Genomic DNA, 22,156 nt, shown 5'->3' on the forward strand with positions numbered 1-22,156 from the left:
TTAATTGATTACTCGATTAATAAAATAATCGATGGCTGCGGCCCTGTATAGTGTTACATGGAAAAAACTATGCTAAATACAAATAAATGGCAACTAATTTACAAAACCCCAAACCAGTGAAGTTGGCATGTTGTGTAATTCGTAAATAAAAACAGAAAGCAATGATTTGCAAATCCTTTTCAACGTATATTCAATTGAATTGACTGCAAAGACAAGATATTTAATGTTCAAACTGAAAAACTTTTTTTTTTTTTGCAAATAATCTTTAACTTATAATTTAATGGCAACAACATATTGCAAAAAAGTTGGCACATGGGGCGTTTTTACCACTGTGTAACATGGCCTTTCCTTTTCACAACACTCAGTAAAGGTTTGGGAACTGAGGAGACCAATTTTTGAAGCTTTTCAGGTGGAATTCTTTCCCATGCTTGCTTGATGTAGAAGCTTAAGTTGTTCAACAGTCTGGGGTCTCCGTTGCTCAAGCCCAGCAAAGCCGACGGCGTTTCTGGGTGTTGTTGAAAAAAAGGCTTTTGCTTTGCATAGTAGAGTTTTAACTTGCACTTCCAGATGTAGCGACAAAATGTAGTTACTGACCGTGGTTTTCTGAAATGTTCCTGAGCCCATGTGGTGATATCCCACAGATGTCACTTTTTGATGCAGTACTGCCTGAGGGTTTCCAGATCACGGACATTCAATGTTACATGCTGTGATTTCTCTAGATTCTCTGAAACTTTTGATGATATTACTGACCGTAGATGGTGAAATTCCTTGGAATGGCTTGTTGAGTAATCTTGTTCTTAAACTGTTCGACAATTTGCATAGGCATTTGTGTACAAAGTGGTGACCCTCGCCCCAACCTTGTTTCTGAATGACTGAGCATTTCATGAAAAATTGCCTTTATACCAAATCATGGCACCCATCTGTTCCCAATTAGCCTGTTCATCCGTAGGATGTTCCAAATAAGTGTTTAATGAGCATTCCTCAATTTTCTCAGTCTTTTTTTGCCATATGTGCCAGCTTTTTTGAAACATGTTGCAGGCATCAAATTCCAAATGAGCTAATATTTGCAAAAAAATAACATTTTCCAGTTCAAACGTTAAGTATCTTGTCTTTGCAGTCTATTCAATTGAATATAAGTTGAAAAGGATTTACAAATCATTGTATTCTGTTTTCATTTACGATTTACAAAACGTGCCAACTTCACTTCACTTTTTTTCCACTTGTGCCCGCTTTTTTGAAACATGTTGCAGGCATCAAATTCCAAATCAACTAATATATACAAAAAATAACAAAGTTTACCATTTTAAATGTTAAATATCTTGTCTATACAGTGTACTGAAATTAATAGAGGTTGAAAAGGATTAGCAAATAATTGTATTTGGTTTTATTTACCATTTACACAAAGTGCCAACTTCACTGGTTTTGGGTTTTGTATATTAATGAACACTTAACATCACTTTTACTAAAGAGTTTTTTTGGTTAACAAGGCAATGAGTGAAATGGAGGACTGGAGTGGAAAGCCACACAAACCTCATGTTTGTTCTTTACTACAAGTTCTTTCTTGAATTTAATGGTGTCTCTCACTTTCAAAGTGATATCACACTTTGGTGTGAGATTGTTTATTTGAGATCGCGTGGAATTGAACATGGGCAAATGGACTTGTTTGTTACTTGTTACAACCGCACACAAAAATATATGTGAGCATCTTGGTAAAATGTTAAAGTAGAAAATTAACTTTTATGTGAACTAAAATAAAATGCTTCTCTTTGCTGCAGAAAGGCTAGAAATGAGTGACTCGGGGCCTAATTACTAAGATCCCCCCAAAAAAGGCAACATTGAGTGTACGAACTACAAAATTGTGCATCTATGACATCATGGTCCAACGTTGTCTGGAAGATTCGTAACTATAATCGATGCGGTGGTGCGCTCGGACAGGAGTGTCAAACTCCTTTTAGCTCAGTGTTTGCATGGAGGAAAATGAATTAAAATCTATTAAAATCATAAAAAAGACGACTTCAGATTGTTTTCTTTCTCTTACTTTGGCCAAAAATAGAACAAACACATTCTGAAAATATTACAATAAAAATATAGAAAAAAATACCAGCAGCGGTAAAGGTTAGATCCGTAAAGGAAAGAAGAAAATGAATGAATGTTCATAACTGATAACATTTACATATGCATAAACAATTGTTTTCTTTTGTATTATTTTCTTTAATGAATTAAGTAACGTTTATGACAGCCGTTTTCCAAAACACAATACAGAATGTGAGATATAACAGTATAATGCATACATTTATCATTTGTTTTCAAAACGCTTCCAAAAAAGTGGGAACCCAAATATAAAGTATACTGTGGGACCCCCTTTTTATGACTTAATGGGGTAACCCATTTTGAAAATTCCTAGCACCAACACTGATGGATATATTGGTGCGTGCGAAACAGCAGCAGGCGGCTGTGGCCTGTGGACCGGTTCTAATACTAATTAAATACACTACATTGCAAGGCAGGTATTTGGGCACCTGCCTTGACTCACATATGAACTTGAAGTGTCATCCTATTCCTAACCCATTGGGTTCAATATGATTTCGGTCCACCTTTTACAGCTATTACAGCTTCAGCTCTTCTGTGAAGGCTGTCCACAAGGTTGCGGAGTGTGTTTATAGGAATATTCGACCATTCTTCCAAAAGCGCATTGGGGAGGTCACACACTAATGTTGGTCGATAAGGCCTGGCTCTCAGTCTCTGTTCTAATTCATCCCAAAGGTGTTCTATCGGGTTCAGGTCCGGACTCTGTGCAGGCCAGTCAAGTTCATCCACACCAGACTCTGTCATCCATGTCTTTATGGCCCTTGCTTTGTGCACTGGTCCACAGTCATGTCGGAAGAGAAAGGGACCCGCTCCAAAATGTTCCCACAAGGTTGGGTGAATGAAATTGTCCAAAATGTTTTGGTTTTCTTGGAGCATTCAAAGTTCATTTCACTGGAACTAAGAGTCAAGCCCAAATCCTGAAAAACAACCCCACGCCATAATTCATCCTCCACCAAATTTCACACTTGGCAAAATGCAGTCCGAAATATACCGTTCTCCTGGCAACCTCCAAACCCGAACTCGTTCATCAGATTGCATGGAAAAACGTGATTCATCACTCCAGAGAAGGCGTCTCCACTGCTTGAGAGTCCAGTGGCGATGTGCTTGACACCACTGCATCCGACGCTTTGCATTGGACTTGGTGATGTATGGCCATCCATGTGGCTTAGATGCAGCTGCTCGGCCATGGAAACCCATTCCATGAAGCTCTCTGCATACTTTACGTGGGCTAATTGGAAAGTCACATTAAGTTTGGAGCTCTGTAGCAACTGACTGTGCAGAAAGTCTTTGCACTATGCACTTCAGCATCCGCTAACCCCTCTCTGTCAGTTTACGTGGCCTACCATTTTGTGGCCGAGTTGCTGTTGTTCCCAAAATATTTCATTTTCTTATAATAAAGCCAACAGTTGACTTTCGAATATTTAGGAGCGAGGACATTTCCTGACTTGATTTGTTGCACAGGTCCTATGACAGTTCCACGTTGGAAATCACTGAGCTCCTGAGAGCGGCCCATTCTTTCACAACTGTTTGTAGAAACAGTCTTCATGCCTAAGAGCTTGATTTTATACACCTGTGGCCAGGGCAAGTGATTAGGACACCTGAATCTGATCATTTAGATGGGTGGCCAAATAATTTTGGCAATATAGTGTATCATAGATAATTAATTCTAGGGCCGGATCTGGCAAACGGGCCTTGACTTTGACACATGGGCGCTAGGATGATCCAGAGGAAAACATTTTTTTCACCACTGAAAAAAGTAAAAGCCATTAAAAAATGCTAACAGACATCAAAATGAATAATTTTTTTTTAATCAGCCCCTTAAGTCATCTAGCAGTTCTAATAATAAAAAATGTGATTGCTGAATAGACAATGTGTCTAATGTTTTTATTTGATTTTCCTACAGTCCAAACATGTTGACACACACATGCACACTTGCACGCACGCACACACACGCACACACACACACACACACACACACACACATTCAGAGGATAATCTCCCCATCATCTATCATTGCATTGATGTCCTTTTTATATATCCATTTGTGCGTAACTGTGCAAGTTTGCACGTGTTAAGGTTGTAATGTTATGCAAATTTTATCAATCAATCAATCAATCAATGTTTACTTATATAGCCCTAAATCACTAGTGTCTCAAAGGGCTGCACAAACCACTACGACATCCTCGGTAGGCCCACATAAGGGCAAGGAAAAACTCACACCCAGTGGGACGTCGGTGACAATGATGACCCAGTGGGACGTCGGTGACAATGATGACTATGAGAACCTTGGAGAGGAGGAAAGCAATGGATGTCGAGCGGGTCTAACATGATACTGTGAAAGTTCAATCCATAATGGATCCAACACAGTCGCAAGAGTCCAGTCCAAAGTGGATCCAACACAGTCGCAAGAGTCCAGTCCAAAGCGATCCAACACAGCAGCGAGAGTCCCGTTCACAGCGGAGCCAGCAGGAAAACATCCCAAGCGGAGGCGGATCAGCAGCGCAGAGATGTCCCCAGCCGATACACAGGCAAGCAGTACATGGCCACCGGATTGGACCGGACCCCCTCCACAAGGGAGAGTGGGACATAGGAGAAAAAGAAAGAAACGGCAGATCAACTGGTCTAAAAAGGGAGTCTATTTATATTAAATATTGTCAGAAAAATTCTTACTCTAATCACGGTTTTGTTAAATGTGCTCAAAAAGTACTGATACACATGTTGGAATCTTTTGAACAGGTTCTTATTTTTATTATAAATATAGATCGACACACAATATACTTTCTTCCCAGAATGAACATTAAATATTGGTCTGGCTTTTTAAAAGCCAAAATATTTTTGGGGAGTATTTAAATATATTTATCTATGGCGTTTGTGATGGGTAAAGACGTTAATGTGTCCTGCATTCATGTTAGCATTTAAGCCAGCCAGCCATTAGCGCGCTAGCTGCTTCTCCAGGAAATGAGCAGTATCATTTTGGGAGTAGTAATTTTTTTTTCACAATAATTAAAATTTGGAGGGGTAAAAGTAAATGTCAGAATTTTACCGCAGTTTATCATTACAATGGTAACAGTTATATCTCTACCACATTGCTTTCAAACGTGCTAAATACCTATGCACAAACTTAAGCAAACAATTTCAGGCTTGAGAGATCACAGTGCGAGCGCTAAATCAGTGTTTTTAAACCACTGTGCCGCGGAGTGAGATACAGTCTAGTGTGCCGTGGGAGATGATCTAATTTCACCTATTTGGGTTGAAAATATTTTTTGCAAACCAGTAATCATAGTCTGCAAATTATGTGTTGTTATTGAGTGTCTGTACTGTCTAGAGCTCGGCAGAATAACCGTGTAATACTGTTCCATATCAGTAGGTGGCAGCTAGTAGCTAATTGCTTTGTAGATGTTGGAAACAGCGGGAGGCAGCGTGGAGGTAAAAAGGTGTCTAATACTTAAACCAAAAATAAACAAAAGGTGAGTGCCCCTAAGAAAAGGCATTGAAGCTTAGGGATGGCTATGCAGAACGAAACTAAAACCGAACTGGCTGCAAAGTAAACTAAAACAGAATGCTGGACGACAGCAAAGACTTCCAACATGACATGACAATCAACAATGTCCACACAAAGAAGGATAAAAACAACTGAAATATTCTTGACTGCTAAAACAAAGTAGATGCGGGAAATATCGCTCAAAAGAAGGTATGAAACTGCTACAGGAAAATATCAAAAAAAGAGAAAATGCCAGCAAAATAGGAGTGCAAGACAAGAACTAAAACACTACACACAGGAAAACACCAAAAACCTCCAAATAAGTCATGGCGTGATGTGACAGGTGGTGACACTTCACCTACTTTGAGACAAGAGCTATCATGATGCATGGTTGGTCATGGTTTAAAGTCATACCCAACAATTGCGATAACGACTTTTTATTGTCTAGTGAGTTTTGTTTCTAAATGATTTCTTCTGGTGGTGTGCCACCGGATTTTTTCAACGCAAAAAATGTGCCTTGGCTCAAAAGAGGTTGAAAAACACCGCGTTAAATGATTACATTTGCATGTAATTAGTTGTTTAGATTAGTTGACTAACCAAAAGATTAGCCGTTATTGCTCGCACTAGTCAAAACATGTATCACGTGGTGGCATTGTTATTAAAGCCTAAAGTTTGATCCGATCAATTGAACTGATTAGAAATTTCTCGCACAACACCCATTGTATCTTAAGGGTGATTGGCCAAATCACTACAAAAATTGGTACAGAACCTTTTGGGGACTGACAATCATATTTGTGTAAAATTGGTTTTAAAACTTACTGACAAGCTTTCCCTCAAATAAAGTCAAAGCATATGACTAACATTGTTGAATAATATTCTTCAGGTGATTCCATACAGTTATCAGCAGAAGGAGACCCAATGACAATGACCGACAACACCCCCCGCAAGTCGGCCAAGAAACCCCACTGGACCTCCCTGGAGATCGGCCTAACCACGGTTGTCTCCTTATTCTTCATCGTCATCATGGCCCTCGTCATCCTCTATGCCACACAGAGGACCGGTGAGTGTTTAAATGTGAAAACAAGGTTATGTGGGGGTGGGTCTTTGGTGTTGATTTCCAGCTCTGACCAACAAAGGGTGAAGTCAACCCTTGAGAGCTTTCAGGGTCCGCCTCACTTCGACTTAGTGTGCACAGACCCTTACTTCCAGCTGATGGTTGAAGGCACAAATGGAGGTGTTTGGTGAAGAGCAGTGACTTGTGTTGCTGTGCGGAACTTAATCAGGATGCCGTCAAAGCATGAAAGTAAGACTGAGCCCTGAAAGAGGATTTTAGAGTAAGCATATGTTGATTGAACCACATTGTATCGGTTTTAGTATCTTTAACGTACAAAATGTATCAAAGTGGGCCCCGCCTCCTTCAATGTTGGACCCCACTGGTATATTCCTTTATCTCTGTCTATAGGGAGTACTTTTACTTTAGATCAGGGGTCGGGAACCTTTTTGGCTGGGAGAGCCATACAAGCCAAATATTTTTTACAGTATTTCCGTGAGAGCCATATGTATATATATATATATATATATATATATATATATATATATATATATATATATATATTAACACTGAATATCAATCAATCAATCAATCAATGTTTACTTATATAGCCCTAAATCACTAGTGTCTCAAAGGGCTGCACAAACCACTACGACATCCTCGGTAGGCCCACATAAGGGCAAGGAAAACTCACACCCAGTGGGACATCGGTGACAATAATGACCCAGTGGGACGTCGGTGACAATGATGACTATGAGAACACGATACTGTGAAAGATCAATCCATAATGGATCCAACACAGTCGCAAGAGTCCAGTCCAAAGCGGATCCAACACAGCAGCGAGAGTCCCGTTCACAGCGGAGCCAGCAGGAAACCATCCCAAGAGGAGGCTGATCAGCAGCGCAGAGATGTCCCCAGCCGATACACAGGCGAGCAGTACATGGCCACCGGATCGGACCGGACTCCCTCCACAAAGGAGAGTGGGACATAGAAGAAAAAGAAAAGAAACGGCAGATCAACTGGTCTGAAAAGGGAGTCTATTTAAAGGCTAGAGCATACAAATGAGTTTTAAGGTGAGACTTAAATGCTTCTACTGAGGTAGCATCTCGAACTGTTACCGGGAGGGCATTCCAGAGTACTGGAGCCCGAAATGAAAAAGCTCTACAGCCCGCAGACTTTTTTGGGGCTTTGGGGATCACTAATAAGCCGGAGTCCTTTGAACGCAGATTTCTTGCCGGGACATATGGTACAATACAATCGGCAAGGTAGGATGGAGCTAGACCGTGTAGTATTTTATACGTAAGTAGTAAAACCTTAAAGTCACATCTTAAGTGCGCAGGAAGCCAGTGCAGGTGAGCCAGTACAGGCGTAATGTGATCAAACTTTCTTGTTCTTGTCAAAAGAATAGCAGCCGCATTTTGTACCAACTGTAATACAACTATATGCGTGCATTTTTAAGAAAGACCAACATTTTTAGAGTATAATAAGTCTCTTATTCTTTTCAAAAAGATTGTTATTCTGAGGCTGACCAACAATAAATAAAATACTTCTTACCATTAATGCGACTTCTTGAACAGGTGCTGTAGGAACCGGATGGATGGATGAAAATGTATGAGAATGTTTTATATTTTGAACGTTATTTTTGACAGTGATTACCAGCGGAATTATTCATTACTTATCGTGTTAAGCAATGTCAGCTAAGATTCATCTGAAAGCCAGATGCAGTCATCAAAAGAGCCACATCTGGCTCTAGAGCCATAGGTTTCCTACCCCTGTTTTAGATCAATGCCAGGATTTACGCTGCAGGTCTAAGCGCTCAACTCCCATTTAATGCCAATTTCTCATTTTATAGTGAATTTAAATGTATTTTTAGTGACCCACATCCTTTATTGCTGTCTTTTTATAAAACCCAGGACCAGTGAAGTTGGCACGTTATGTAAATTGTAAATAATAACAGAATACAATGATTTGCAAATCTTTTTTAACTTATATTCAATTGAATAGACTGCAAAGCCAAGATACTTAATGTTCAAACTGGTAAACATTGTTATTTTTTGCAAATATTAGCTCATTTGGAATTTGATCACTGCAACATGTTTTAAAAAAGCTGACATAAGTGGCAAAAAAGACTGAGAAAGTTGAGGAATGCTCATCGAACACTTATTTAGAACATCCCACCGGTGAACAGGCTAATTTGGAACATATGGATGCCATGATTGGGTAAAAAACCAGCTTCCATGAAATGCTCAGTCATTCACAAACAAGGATGGGGTGAGGGTCACCACTTTATGATCAAATGCCTGAGCAAATTGTCAAACAGTTCAAGAACAACAATTCTATTGCAAGGAATTTAGGGATTTCACCAAAAACGGTCCGTGATATCATCAAAAGGTTCAGATGAATCTGGGGAATTCACTGCACGTAAGCGGCAAAGCCAAAAACCAACATTGAATGCCCGTTACTTTCGATCCTCAGGCGGTATTGCATCAAAAACCAACATCACTGTGTAAAGGATATCACCACATGGGCTCAGGAACACTTCAGAAAACCACTGTCATTATGAAGCGTAAAAAACCACAACGGAGACCCCTGACTGTTGAACAACTTAAGCTGTACATCAATCAAAAATTGGAAATAACTATTGCAAGGAATTTAGGGATTTCACCAAAACGTTCAGAGTATCTGGAGAAATCACTGCACGTAAGCGGCAATGCCCATTACCTTCGATCCCTCAGACGGTACTGCATCAAAAACATCAGTGTGTAAAGGATATTACCACATGGGCTCAGGGGCATTTCAGAAAACCACGGTCAGTAACTACAGTTGGTCGCTCCATCTGTAAGTGCAAGTTAAAACTCTACTATGCAAAGCGAGAGCCATTTATCAACAACACCCAGAAACGCCGCCGGCTTATCAAAATCAGTATACCGGTAATATATTTCAAAGGGTTCATTTATGCATATCCAGATACTGCATACATTATGCAGAGACAGAAGCTGCTAAAGTTAGTAGGATTAAAATGTTTGACTTGTTTAGGTTGTATCCTACCTTCCGTCCGAGTGCAGCTGGGATAAGCAGCCCCTGAAAATGGATGGATCGATATCCTTAGCACATTATATTTGGCTGCCCTGCACAAAAAAAAAAAAAAAAGTACATGTTTGCGGAGCGTGCACGCATTTTGAAAGTCATTAAACCGGCAGCATGAGTGTTAAGTTTGATGAGGGTCAGAAGTTTAGCACACAAAGGGATTTAAATTTCATACCTATTTTACATAATGAATCATAACTGCAAATATTTACTGTGACTTCTTTTGTCTTTTCCTCTAGAAGAAATCTGCACTACAGCTGACTGTACTCAGTCAGGTAAGCACTGTTTGTCTTTTTTGTGTATTATTCTGAGGCATGGCTTTTGAGAGAAGGAGAGAATGACTGACATAAATGACTTCAAACATAATTTTATAAATTGCCACTTCAGTCATCCTGCACAGACAAAAATTGATTTTAATCTCACCTCAGACTACATTTGATAACACGGTAATTCATTGCTGTGTCTGTAATTCCAGCCTGTAAATTTGGATATATTTCTGTAGATTGATGTCCTACTTCTGTCACATTTGACTGACAACCACCGTCATGAGGGATCCCTCCGCAGCCTCTCAAAAAATAAACCCACATCCCAATGCATGCTCAAAAACAACCAAACAACTGTCTAATGTTGGCAAATGAGCTCCACCCGCTGTTTTGTTCAGGTTATTTATCTATGGCAGGTTGAGGGAATAGTTTATTTTGAAGTCTACTTGTGTATGCATGTTATTCACTATACCACTAGAGTGTGAAACATTGTGTTTGTCTGCCATGCGGCCTCAGGAAACGATGGTGGCTCGCCTCACTGACTTGGACAACTTGGACAAATATCGGGTTGGGGGTTAGACAAGAGGGGGAATAAGTGGGAGAAAATGTATGGATGGATGGGTTAGACTAGAGGATTGCTTCTTTGTTTTTGTTGTTGAAAGAGCCATATTGGACCAAAAATACAAAAAACATATCTGTCTGGAGTCGCAAAAAATATTAAAAGCCGTATCTATGTCTTTATAATGCAGGCAACACATGACGTAAGTGTCTATATTAGCTATATTAGCCTACTATCAAAATGACTCTGTGTTGCAGGCTGAAGCAAATCTTCGTTGACAGAAACTTTGAAATGTAATATTTATTCTACACATTTTTTCCAACATTAGAAACCATTAGTAAATCAGAGGCTACTCAGAAGTTGAGATAACTCCAGGAAATTACTGGCCAAAAGGTATAGATGTGTGTTTCCAAGTTAAAGGAAACAGCAGCCTGTCTTCTAATAGATTTATTACAATCATTGGCAAGCTAGGTGTTGTTTGCTGTGGTCTGGAACAACATGGCACACAAACAACTATCTGAAGTGCTGTCAATATTACATAAAAATAATGTGTCATGAGACACGCAAAACAAAAAATTATACAAAGAGGATAAAAGTAAAGGATATTAAATTAGCTCAAATATACCTGTAAATGATGCATCATGATGCAATATGTACATAAAGCTATGGTAAATAGCCTGTTAGCATTGATTAGCTTGCATTCATGCACTGACCAAATATGCCTGATTAGCACTCCAGCAAGTCAATAACATCAACAAAGCGTACCTTTGTGCATTCACACACAGTATACAACTTTTGGTGGACAAAATTAGACAAAGGAGGAGTAGAATATTTTACATTTAAACAAACTGTTGCGTCACAGTCCACACTGTACTGAGTTCAAGAACTGCTTAAATTAAAAGGACAAAACGATGTTCACCAATGCTCTCATCAGTGAAGCATACGCACAAACATATTAAACAATTGGTAATGTTTGTCCTCAATAAAAAAATTATACTCAAACAAAAAAAATATGTTTCCTCCATCTTTTTCCATTTTCAATCCTTTTTTAAAAATGCTCCAAGGAGCCACAATGACGGCACTAAAGAACCGCATTCGGCTCGAGAGACGCAGAGTGCTGACCCCCGGATGAGAACGATGAGCTTGTTCTCAGGGAATGTGATGCTTAAGGGCCCGAAAATACAGATTTTCTGGAACATATTTTGTGATGTTGTCTGCTCACAAGGGAATGGGTACCTTTCACATTTGAACAAAGTACACATAGAACGAGCAGTTTATATTAGTGTTATTTCAACTTGAAATAGCTCATTTGTATTGTTATTAAATGGGGTATTTTCAAGTAGCAGTAATGTTAACAATGTATGCAATACCATTATTTGAAAATGATAATGTTAACATTAGAAAACTTATTTGTTATCCTAGATGGGACAATTATTTTTTTTGGGGGTCTTGTATCACTTGACAAACACAAAATCCTACCAAGGTCACCTTTGGGTACATAAGGCAAAAACACTTGAGGGCACACCACTTTCTGAATGTTTTTTTACAAACCCTGAAACAGTGAAGTTGGCACGTTTTGTAAAACGTGAATAAAAACAGAATACAATGATTTGCAAATCCTTTTCAACTTATATTCAATTTAATAGACTGCAAAAACAAGATACTTAACGTTCGAACTGGAAACCGTTATTCTTTGCAAATATTAGCTCATTTGGAATTTGATGCCTGCAACATGTTTCAAAAAAGTTGGCAAAAGTGGCAAAAAAGACTGAGAAAGTTGAGGAATGCTCAAACACTTATTTTGAACATCCCACAGGTAAACAGGCCAATTGGGAACAGGTGGGTGCTATGATTAGATATAAAAGCAGCTTCCAGTCATTCACAAGCAAAGATGGGGCAAGGGTCACCACTTTAAAAACAAATGCGTGAGCAAATTTTTCCAACAGTTGAAGAACAACATTTCTCAACGAGCTATTGCAAGGGATTTAGGGATCTCACCATCCACGGTCCGTAATATAATCAAAAGCTTCAGAGAATCTGGAGAAATCACTGCACTTAAGCGATGATATTACGGACCTTCGATCCCTCAGGCTGCATAAAAAAGCGACATCAGTGTGTAAGGGATATCACCACATGGGCTCGGGAACACTTTAGAAAACCACTATCAGTAAATACAGTTTGTCGCTAAATCTGTAAGTGTAAGTTAAAACTCTACAATGGAAATTTAAAGCGGAAAAGTGTTATGTGGTCTGACGAACCAACATTTCAAATTATTTTTGGAAACTTTGGACGTCTTGTCCTCCGGAACAAAGAGGAAAAGAACCATTCAGATTGTTATAGGCGCAAAATTCAAAAGCCAGCATCTGTGATGGTTCAGTTGTGTATTAGTGCCCAGGGCATGGGTTAATTACACATCTGTGAAGGCACCAATAATGCTAAAAGTTACATACAGGTTTTGGAGCAATATATGTTGCCAACCAAACAACGTTATCATGGACGCCCCTGCTTATTTCAGCTAGACAATTCCAAGCTTCTTGTTACAACAGCGTGGCTTCATAGTAAAAGAGTGCGGGTACTAGACTGGCCTGCCTGTAGTCCAGACCTGTCTCCCATTGAAAATGTGTAGCGCATTATGAAGTTTAAATTACCAGAACGTAGACTCTAGACTGTTAAACAACTTAAGCTGTACATCAAGAAAAAATGGCAAAGCATTCCACCTGAAAAGCTTCAAAAATGTGTCTCCTCAGTTCCAAAACGTTTACTGAGTGTTGTTAAAGGAAAGGCCATGTGACACAGTGGTAAAAATGCCCTTGTGCCAACTTTTTTGCAATTTGTTGCCGCCATTAAATTAGGGCTGCGCGATATGGCCTTTTTTTAATATCTCAATATTTTTAGGCCATATTCGCGATATACAATATATATTACGATATTTTGCCTTGGCCTTGAATGAACACTTGATGCTAATAATCACAGCAGTATGATGATTATATGTGTCTACATTAAAACATTCTTTTTCATATTGCATTCATATATGCTACTTTTAAACTTTCATGCAGAGAGGGAAATCATAACTAAGTCAATTGACCAAAAGTGTATTTATTAATGTTATTAAGCAATAGCACAAACATTCATGTCATTTCCAAAACAGAAAGTGTAATATTGTCAGGGACTTTTTAAGTGTCAAATAAAAATGAGCTGCATAATAGGAAATCAAATAGTATTCGTCCTTCACTATGTGGTAGGTTACTACGGACGTTGTGAAATTATCTTCATTCTCTAGCGAGTGACTTTTCAAATGATGCTACATATTAGCAGTAATGCTACTTTTTATAGCAACGCTTTTGCCCCACATTTGACAAATAAAGGTTGTCTGTTCGATATATTCCCACTTGAAGCCGAACCACCCCCAGACGATGGACCCCCTGCTGTTTTTGTTGTGAATTAACTCTTCTTTCATTCGTTACCAGATCCACACCTTCTTTCTCTGGTATTACCACTCGTACTGCTACGTTAGCATCACAGCTAACGTTACCCATGCTGCTACCTCTCTACCGGGCGAGGGCGTATACCTATGTGACGTATGACGTGACAGTATGTGACCTGTGTAAGTTTGTGCGCCTGCTTGTCTGTGAGAAGGAGAGACAGAAAAGAGTGAGAAGAGCCTGTAGTGTAATGCCCGCAGCTAAAAGCAACTGCGTGAGAACGTATACTCGAATATACCGTATTTCCTTGAGTTGCCACAGGGCATATAGTATGCGCCTGCCTTGAATTACTGCCGGGTCAAACTCGCTTCGCAAAATGATTAGAGCATGCTTAGTATTACCGCCTGGTCAAACTCGTGACGTCACGAGTGACACTTCCCCTGTCATCATTGTCAAAATGGAGGAGGCTGATTTCAATACCGGTAATTTGAAATCGCATAAAGAAAAGAAGATTAAGAGCTATTCAGTAGGATTTAAGGTCCAAGCTTACATCACACTCAAATTTTTACTGCATGCCTTTGGTAAGTGCCGGAGTGAGAAGAGGTTTTAAAATAATTAGTACATGCTTACTTTTACCGCATGCCTTTCTTTGGTAAGCGCAGGCGTGAGAAAAGGTTTTAAAATATTCAGCGCCCTGGCGGCAATTCAAGGAAATACGGTAGTCATTTTCTATATCGCACAGAGACAAACCCGCGATATATCGTGTATATCGATATATCGCCCAGCCTTACATTAAAGTAAATGATTATTTGCACAAAAAAAAAAAAGTTTCTCTGAACATTAAATATATTGTCTTTTTAGCCTATTCAATTGAATGTAAATTGAAAAGGATTTGCAAATCATTGTGTTCTGTTTTTATTTACAAATTGCACAACATGCCAACTTCACTGGTTTTGGGTTTTGTATAATCAACCAGGAGAAGTAATACACTTTTGTCAGAAACATTCAGTCGAAATGGAGACGTGTATGATGTAGTAACATACAGTTCTACTTTGGGCAGTGTACAAATTTACACACAGATTGAGGGGAGGACACACGCACGCGCACACAAATTGGAAAAAAAAAGTCACTTTTATAGAGACTTTGGTGTTTTGTATCTTTGTTGAGAACATGTTCCACCTTAAAGCAGACTGGAATGCACAGGGAGTCTCACTGCCTTTTCACTTTGTTCTGTTCAAGGACAAAACACAATGAGTACACCATGTGTTTTTTTTTTCTTTGCAAATACACATTGCATTTTCTTGGGTTTTGATAATAACAAGAGGTGCCAGGAACGAGAGTGTGGACGAATGTGTGTGTGTGTCCGAAACAAAATTTTGATTTCATTTGATAATGCCGCCAGGGAGAAGCAACAAGGTGGAAACAATCATATGTGTAGAAGGACCATCAAGAAAGAGAGTGCCAGGCCTTGTAGGGCACGGTCTTCTCTCCACAATAGTATTGCTCCTGTTTGTGCTTAATTCCTTTTATAGAATAGATTGTTAATCTTCAGTTCTAGTGTTCTTGCCTTATTCAGACAAGCCATTAGAACAAAATATACTTATTTATATGATATTTACATATTTATATAATATGTAACTACAAGCTCCATTCACAGACAGAGTCCCATTGCTTTTATGAGCGGTCGAGCGAGTCAAAAGCCGAAAAAAAAAAATAAAAAAAAATTGTAATTTGTATTTGTGGCGGCCGTAATTCTCTCGTAGCGGGCCGCCTCAAATAAATGAATGTGTGGGAAACTCTGCGAGGGCCACATTGCAGTCATGTTTGGCCCTGGAGGGTGGCTTCTAACAGTGAATACTATAATTACACAGTGGATATAAAAAAATATGGTAAGTAGCAATAATTTATCTTCAAAATGTAGTGTATATTACTGTAAATGGAAAAAAAACAGTACTGCTGTTTTTATTTCAAAAAACAAGGCAGCTCAGTTGCCAGAATTTTACTGTAAAATTTACTTTTTTTTTACTGTAAATAAAAGAAAATGCAATTTTACAGAAACAATTTGGCACCTGAGCTGCCAGTTTGTTGTTTTTTTTTGACCGCAAATCAGCAACTGTAAATTTCTGGGTAAATTACTGTAAATGCCAAAACGCCACCAGAGTTTATTACAGTAAAAACAAGTACTGAGTTTTTCATTCAGAGAAAAATGCTGTAAAAAACTGTAGATTTCACAATGTTACCATGAAATGTATTGTTACTTTTACATTGCACAGTTTGATGGATCACTTGCTTTGAAATCATTATTATTGTCACGCCTGTAAATCTGGTTTTATGTTTGATCATTTTTTGTTTTGTTTTCTGGACTCTTGTTCCGTTTTTTCACTTCCTGGTTTGTTTTTGTTACCATAGCTACTCATTAGTTTCCACCTGTTTCCCCTAGTCACGCCCCTATCATCAGCCTCACACCTGTTTCTAGTTACCACGGCCACTATTTATGTCACTTGCTTTCTGTTTATCGTTCTGGGATTTTTGCATTCTGCCTCATGCCTTCACGCGCCCTCTATTACCTTGCTATCCATGCCTCTTGTACCGGTCACAATAAGTGTTTTTGTGTTAGTTATTCATAGTTCTGCCACAGTGCAAGTTCAAGTTTAGTTCATTGTCTTTCATGCCATCGAGCAGTTGTTTTGTTTTCCTGTTTGTATTTTTGTAGCCAAGTTGTGTACCTCTTTGTGAGCGCCCTTAGTTTGTTTATTTTTGTATTTAGTATTCCAAATAATCAACCATGTACTCACAGTCACGTCTGGCTCGTCCCGTATTCTCCTTACATCGAAGAAGCAAAAATAACCAAAGTCCAGGTATGACAGAAAAATCCCAGCACGATAAACAGAAAGCAAGTGACATAAATAGTGGCCGTGGTAACTAGAAACAGGTGTGAGGCTGACGATCGGGGCGTGACTAGGGGAAACAGGTGGAAACTAATGAGTAGCTATGGTAACAAAAACAAACCAGGAAGTGAAAAAACGGAACAAGAGTCCAGAAAACAAAACAAAACATGATCAAACATAAAACCAGATTTACAGGCGTGACAATTATCTATTTAAAAAATGTTTTGAATGTATGACAATATAATTTTGCATAATTAGACAATAGTTAACATCTTTTGCGATTACATGGAGTGCATTTTTTGTCCCAAAATAGAAAGAAAGAATCAATTTAGTAAGAAAAGTTACTGTACTTTATTGATACATATTATTTCCAGGCTTTTGAGGGCCAAATTAAATGATATGGTGGGCCAAATATTGGAAGAAAAAAAAAAAAAATCACGGTCTGTCAAAACAGCATTTTTGGGCAAATCGAGTGTTTATTAAATCAGTAAGGACCATCTTTCAACATGCGTGTTATCTTTCTAAAGACAGGTTTTATTTGACATGCTGCCACAGCTCTATCATCATCAAGTCAGATATTTCTACCTCACTATTTCGTCCTGGCTGACAGTAAGTCCTCTGTCTATTACATGACAGCGGCTCGCCTGCTCCAGAACATGGACACCAGCACGGATCCTTGCGACAACTTTTATCAGTACGCTTGCGGCGGCTGGCTCAAAAAGAACCTCATCCCAGATACCAGCTCAAGATACGGCACCTTTGACGTCTTACGGGAGGAACTGCAGGTCATTCTTAAAGGTCAGCGTCTGCTCACATACCCTGCCAACACACCCACGCCAACACAAAGGCCAACCATCTTCAGGCATCTTGGACAAAATGTAGTGCACTACTTGTTCTCAACCAGCAGAGGCACTGTTGTTTTTGTATCTTGAAGAATAAAATCAGGTTTGTGCTACATCCTTACATACCTCCACAATTGTTCCATTGCTCTCTAAAACGCTGATTTAGTATTTAGTGTGATGCCTATCCATATTCTTGGGTTTATACAGTCGTGGTCAAAAGTTTACATACACTTGTAAAGAACATGTGGATTGAACTTTCACAGTATCATGTTAGATCCGCTCGACATCCATTGCTTTCCTCCTCTCTAAGGTTCTCATAGTCATCATTGTCACCGACGTCCCACTGGGTCATTATTGTCACCAATGTCCCACTGGGTGTGAGTTTTCCTACCGAGGATGTCGTGGTGGTTTGTGCAGCCCTTTGAGACACTAGTGATTTAGGGCTATATAAGTAAACATTGATTGATTGATTGATTGATGGCTGTCTTGAGTTTCCAAATATGTATACAACTCTTATTTTTTGTGATAGAGTGATTGGAGCACATACTTGTTGGTCACAAAAACACTCATGAAATTAGTTTTTTTTAATGAATTTATTATGGGTCTACTGAAAATGTGACCAAATCTGCTTGGTCAAAAGTATACATACAGCAATGGTAATATTTGGTTACATGTCCCTTGGCAAATTTCACTGCAATAAGAAAAGCTTCTGGTTGAATTTTTGACCACTTCTCTTGACAAAATTGGTGCAGTTCAGCTAAATGTGTTGGTTTTCTGACATAGAGTTGTTTCTTCACCAAACAGAGAAATTTTTTTTTCATCTGACATCACCTCGACAAAGATAAGACCTTCTGGAGGAAAGTTGTGTGCTCAGATGATAAAAAAAATGAGCTTTTTGGCCACAATACCAAGCAATATGTTGGGAGGAGAAAAGGTGAGGCCTTTAATCCCAGGAACACCATAACTACCGTCAAGCATAGTGGTGGTAGTATTATGATCTGGGCCTGTTTTGCTGCCAATGGAACTGGTGCTTTACAGAGCGTAAATGGGACAATGAAAAAGGAGTATTACCTCCAAAATTCTTCAGGACAACCTAAAATCATCAGCCCGGAGGTTGAGTCTTGGGCGCAGTAGAGTGTTCCATCAGGACAATGACCCCCAAATACTTTGTTAAAAGTGGTAAAGGAATGGCTAAATCAGGCTATAATTAAGGTTTTAGAATGGCCTTCCAAAAGTCCTGACGTGTGGACAATGCTGAAGAAACAAGTCCATGTCAGAAAACCAACAAATTTAGTATATGGCGGTATACTTTTGACCCAGCAGATTTGGTCACATTTTCAGTAAACCCACAATAAATTCATAAAAGAACCAAACTTCATGAATGTTTTTTGTGACCAACAAGTATGTGCTCCAATCACTCTATCACAAAAAAATAATAGTTGTAGAAATTATTGGAAACTCAAGACATTACATTATGTCCTTCACAAGTGTATGTAAACTTTTGACCATGACTGTATCATATTGAGTGCTGGATAATGATAGTCAGTAGTACTGTAATTGCTAAATGAAAAAAACAGCAATATTCCCTGAGTTTGTCATTCAAAAAACCCAACGAACAAGATATGACTAGCAGATGTGTCATTATCTCACATGACAATTACCATTAGTTCATGTATTTTGTCTTATTTCCTGTCCAGCGCTCTCAATTTTCTTTTTCCACTTTGTGTTTGCCTCCATTTGCCACAACTCCTCTGGTCTAAGCGCTGGCTCCCACAACAGTCCCTGATTGGCATTCCAGAAAACACCTGTCTCTGGTTGCCAATCAGAAGGTTTTTTATGAGAACATAGCTAGATCATGGGTCTCGGTCTGCTTGCAAGTGAATTCTGTTACGGTTTCTGTTCACTCGAGCTAAAATGTGAACACGCATGAAATAATAGCAAAGGAATGCATAAATGACAAATATAGAAGAGAAAAAAGAGCAGGCAACTGCCTGATGATTAGAACGTGTAAACTGCTCGACCTCGAATACATGTCTTTTTCAATTGTTTTTATATTTGGGTCAAAACCTTGCTGCGCCTGCGAGATTGTTGACATTTTTATTTGAGTTGTCAACGTTTCTATTGAGTCACTTGATTCATTTTTATTATCTGTGTAATCTACACACACAAACCAGTGGTATGTGGTCTACCTCAGTGGTTGGTGCCTGCTCTTTATTTCCATATAAAACACATCTGGTTTGACAGTATGCATCGAGGGAGAGATGGAGTAACGCAGGAAGTGGCTGTCTGAAACAACCTCTACCAAAGTCCAAATGGTGGTTGCTTTGTTTTTGTAAGTGATCCGTTAAGATCAGAAAAAAAATCTAATAGTACAGAAAGGGAAGCATTTTTTTCCCTTAAGTAGAAAAGGGTAATATGGGAATTTCATCTGTTCCAGACATACATAAATGTGAACACATTTTTTTTAGAATAATTAGAAAATAGAAAAAAATGCAATATGCATAAAAATGACAAATTCAGGCATGTGATTTTTACGTCTAAAGTCGGAATTCCGTCTTTTTTAATCTCGGGGGGGGAAAAAGTGTCGACCAATCAACTACGGCGTAATATAATATTACGCCGTAGTTGATTGGTCGATATGTTCCTTGTGACCAATCAGGACATCTGTTATGAATGATGACGCTATCACCGCCATTTTCCAAATGTAAACGATGTCGGTTCTCGAGAGAAAGGACACCTCACGAGTAAAAGAAAGTGATAAACATGTCAAAAATAAGTTCTGATGTGACTGGATGGAAAGGGAAATCACTGATACTGTTGGGAAGAAGGAAGTTACGACTTTGTTTGGCGATTTTATTCGGAAAATCGATCGTCCCGGAAAAGTTTTGCGCACGTGGTGTCATGATAATATTGACTATGGATCACAAGGTTTCAAGGCTTTGGATGTACATGCGAAAGGCCAAAAACATACGAAACAAAGTGAAGCAAGGAAAACGAACTTTTCACTATCTGGTACTTTAGGATGCCAACCAAAAGTGAGCAAACCTTACGGACTTCATCCTTTGTTTACATCGACAACTGCCGTAGACATCGAAAGGAAAGATCCACCCAAACAACCCATTTCAGTTGCAGACGGGGTAGTTAACAATGAGGTAAGTTAAAAAATATTTGCTTGCGGAATACGCATGTTTGTTTTAAATATTAACCAATTATTGCTTTGCGAAATATAAATGTTTTTTTCTAAAAATAAAAAGCCACGTGAAAATATATTATGAAATTACAGAAATTCAAAGAGTCGCATTATTGATTCAAGTTAACAAATTTGCATTTAATACTATAGGCAGAAGTTGGCAGTTAAATACAAAAGCAGAGACCAAAAGGAAAATGCAGGCTGCTCAGAAATTTGCAAGGAAAGCTCATGTTAGGGCTCTCCGAGCAACTAAATGTGTGAAGTGAACTGAAGTAATGTGGTAATACTGTAAATAAACTGTAGATAATAACACTGATCAATGCGACACCTGTGAATGTGAAATGAACACAAGCTGTAAATATTAGTGACTAAATACTGTTGGGACTGAACCATATACAGTGATTCATCAGGATAATTGGGGTATGTATGTTCTATTAATGATGTTTTCATGTCTATAAACACTAAAATATTTTCTTCAAATGGTGCTGTCTTTGTTAATTTTAGCATGTTAAATTGGTGAAAAACCAGGAGCTTTGGGGGCCATTGCCCCCCTTATCCCCCCACCAGGGCACCGCCCTGGACCTGGCTGGGGGCCTTCGTCTACCAGACCCCCGGAAATGTTTTCAGTCTTTTTCATTGCGGTCAAATCACATGCCTGCAAATTAAATGGATACATGAACATTTAGCATCACTTTTACTTTCATTGAAGACTTTTGTTGACAAAGATGGGTCACGTTGCAGAAACATAAAATATACTAAATATAAATGCAGGACTCAAATTCAACCACGACAACTGTAATTCAATTTGATACATGATGTAATGATAAGTGGACCAGTAGATGGCAGTCATACATAAGAGATGTGTGTAGACTGAAAGTTGACGTCAGTAAACACCAAAATTTTAAATGTTCCATGGCGAAAATAGAATATCACACACATCTGTCAAAAACGTTTTAGTACGAACGACTTCAGTAAGCTATGAAGCCGTACTTGTCTGTGCATTAAACGTACAAGTATTATTATGGTATGTGTATAAGGTAAGACATATTATTTAGTATTTTATTTCGCAATGTTATGGAAAACCAACTTTTCTTACCTTCCGGTGCCTGCTGATTTGTATTTGGGATCTGCATAGGGCTTGAAAATGTGCATGCACCCGTAATTGTAGTCCGACAACGTTGTCATATTTGGGCTTGGATTAAAGTTCTTTCTTTGATGCAGAGGATGATTTGCACGGGCGAGACGTGACTGTGAGTACATCTTTTATTTATTTAACACAATAACT

General features: G+C 38.8%; 1 protein-coding gene across 2 annotated transcripts in view; it reads left to right on the forward strand.

Moving 5' to 3' along the window:
- LOC133537131 (neprilysin-like) overlaps positions 1-22,156 on the forward strand; it is a 168,263-nt gene that overhangs the window by 46,720 nt on the left and 99,387 nt on the right. The window contains exons 3-5 of one of the 2 annotated variants that reach the window (XM_061878015.1): positions 6,453-6,629; positions 9,947-9,982; positions 17,476-17,637. In XM_061878015.1, coding sequence (XP_061733999.1) covers positions 6,453-6,629; positions 9,947-9,982; positions 17,476-17,637 — 375 coding nt within the window. The remainder of the gene's footprint in view (positions 1-6,452; positions 6,630-9,946; positions 9,983-17,475; positions 17,638-22,156) is intronic. The other variant, XM_061878016.1, reaches the window with a different exon arrangement.

The sequence above is a fragment of the Nerophis ophidion genome, linkage group LG18 (genome assembly GCF_033978795.1).
Source record: "Nerophis ophidion isolate RoL-2023_Sa linkage group LG18, RoL_Noph_v1.0, whole genome shotgun sequence".
In the NCBI taxonomy this organism is placed as follows: Eukaryota; Metazoa; Chordata; class Actinopteri; order Syngnathiformes; family Syngnathidae; genus Nerophis; species Nerophis ophidion.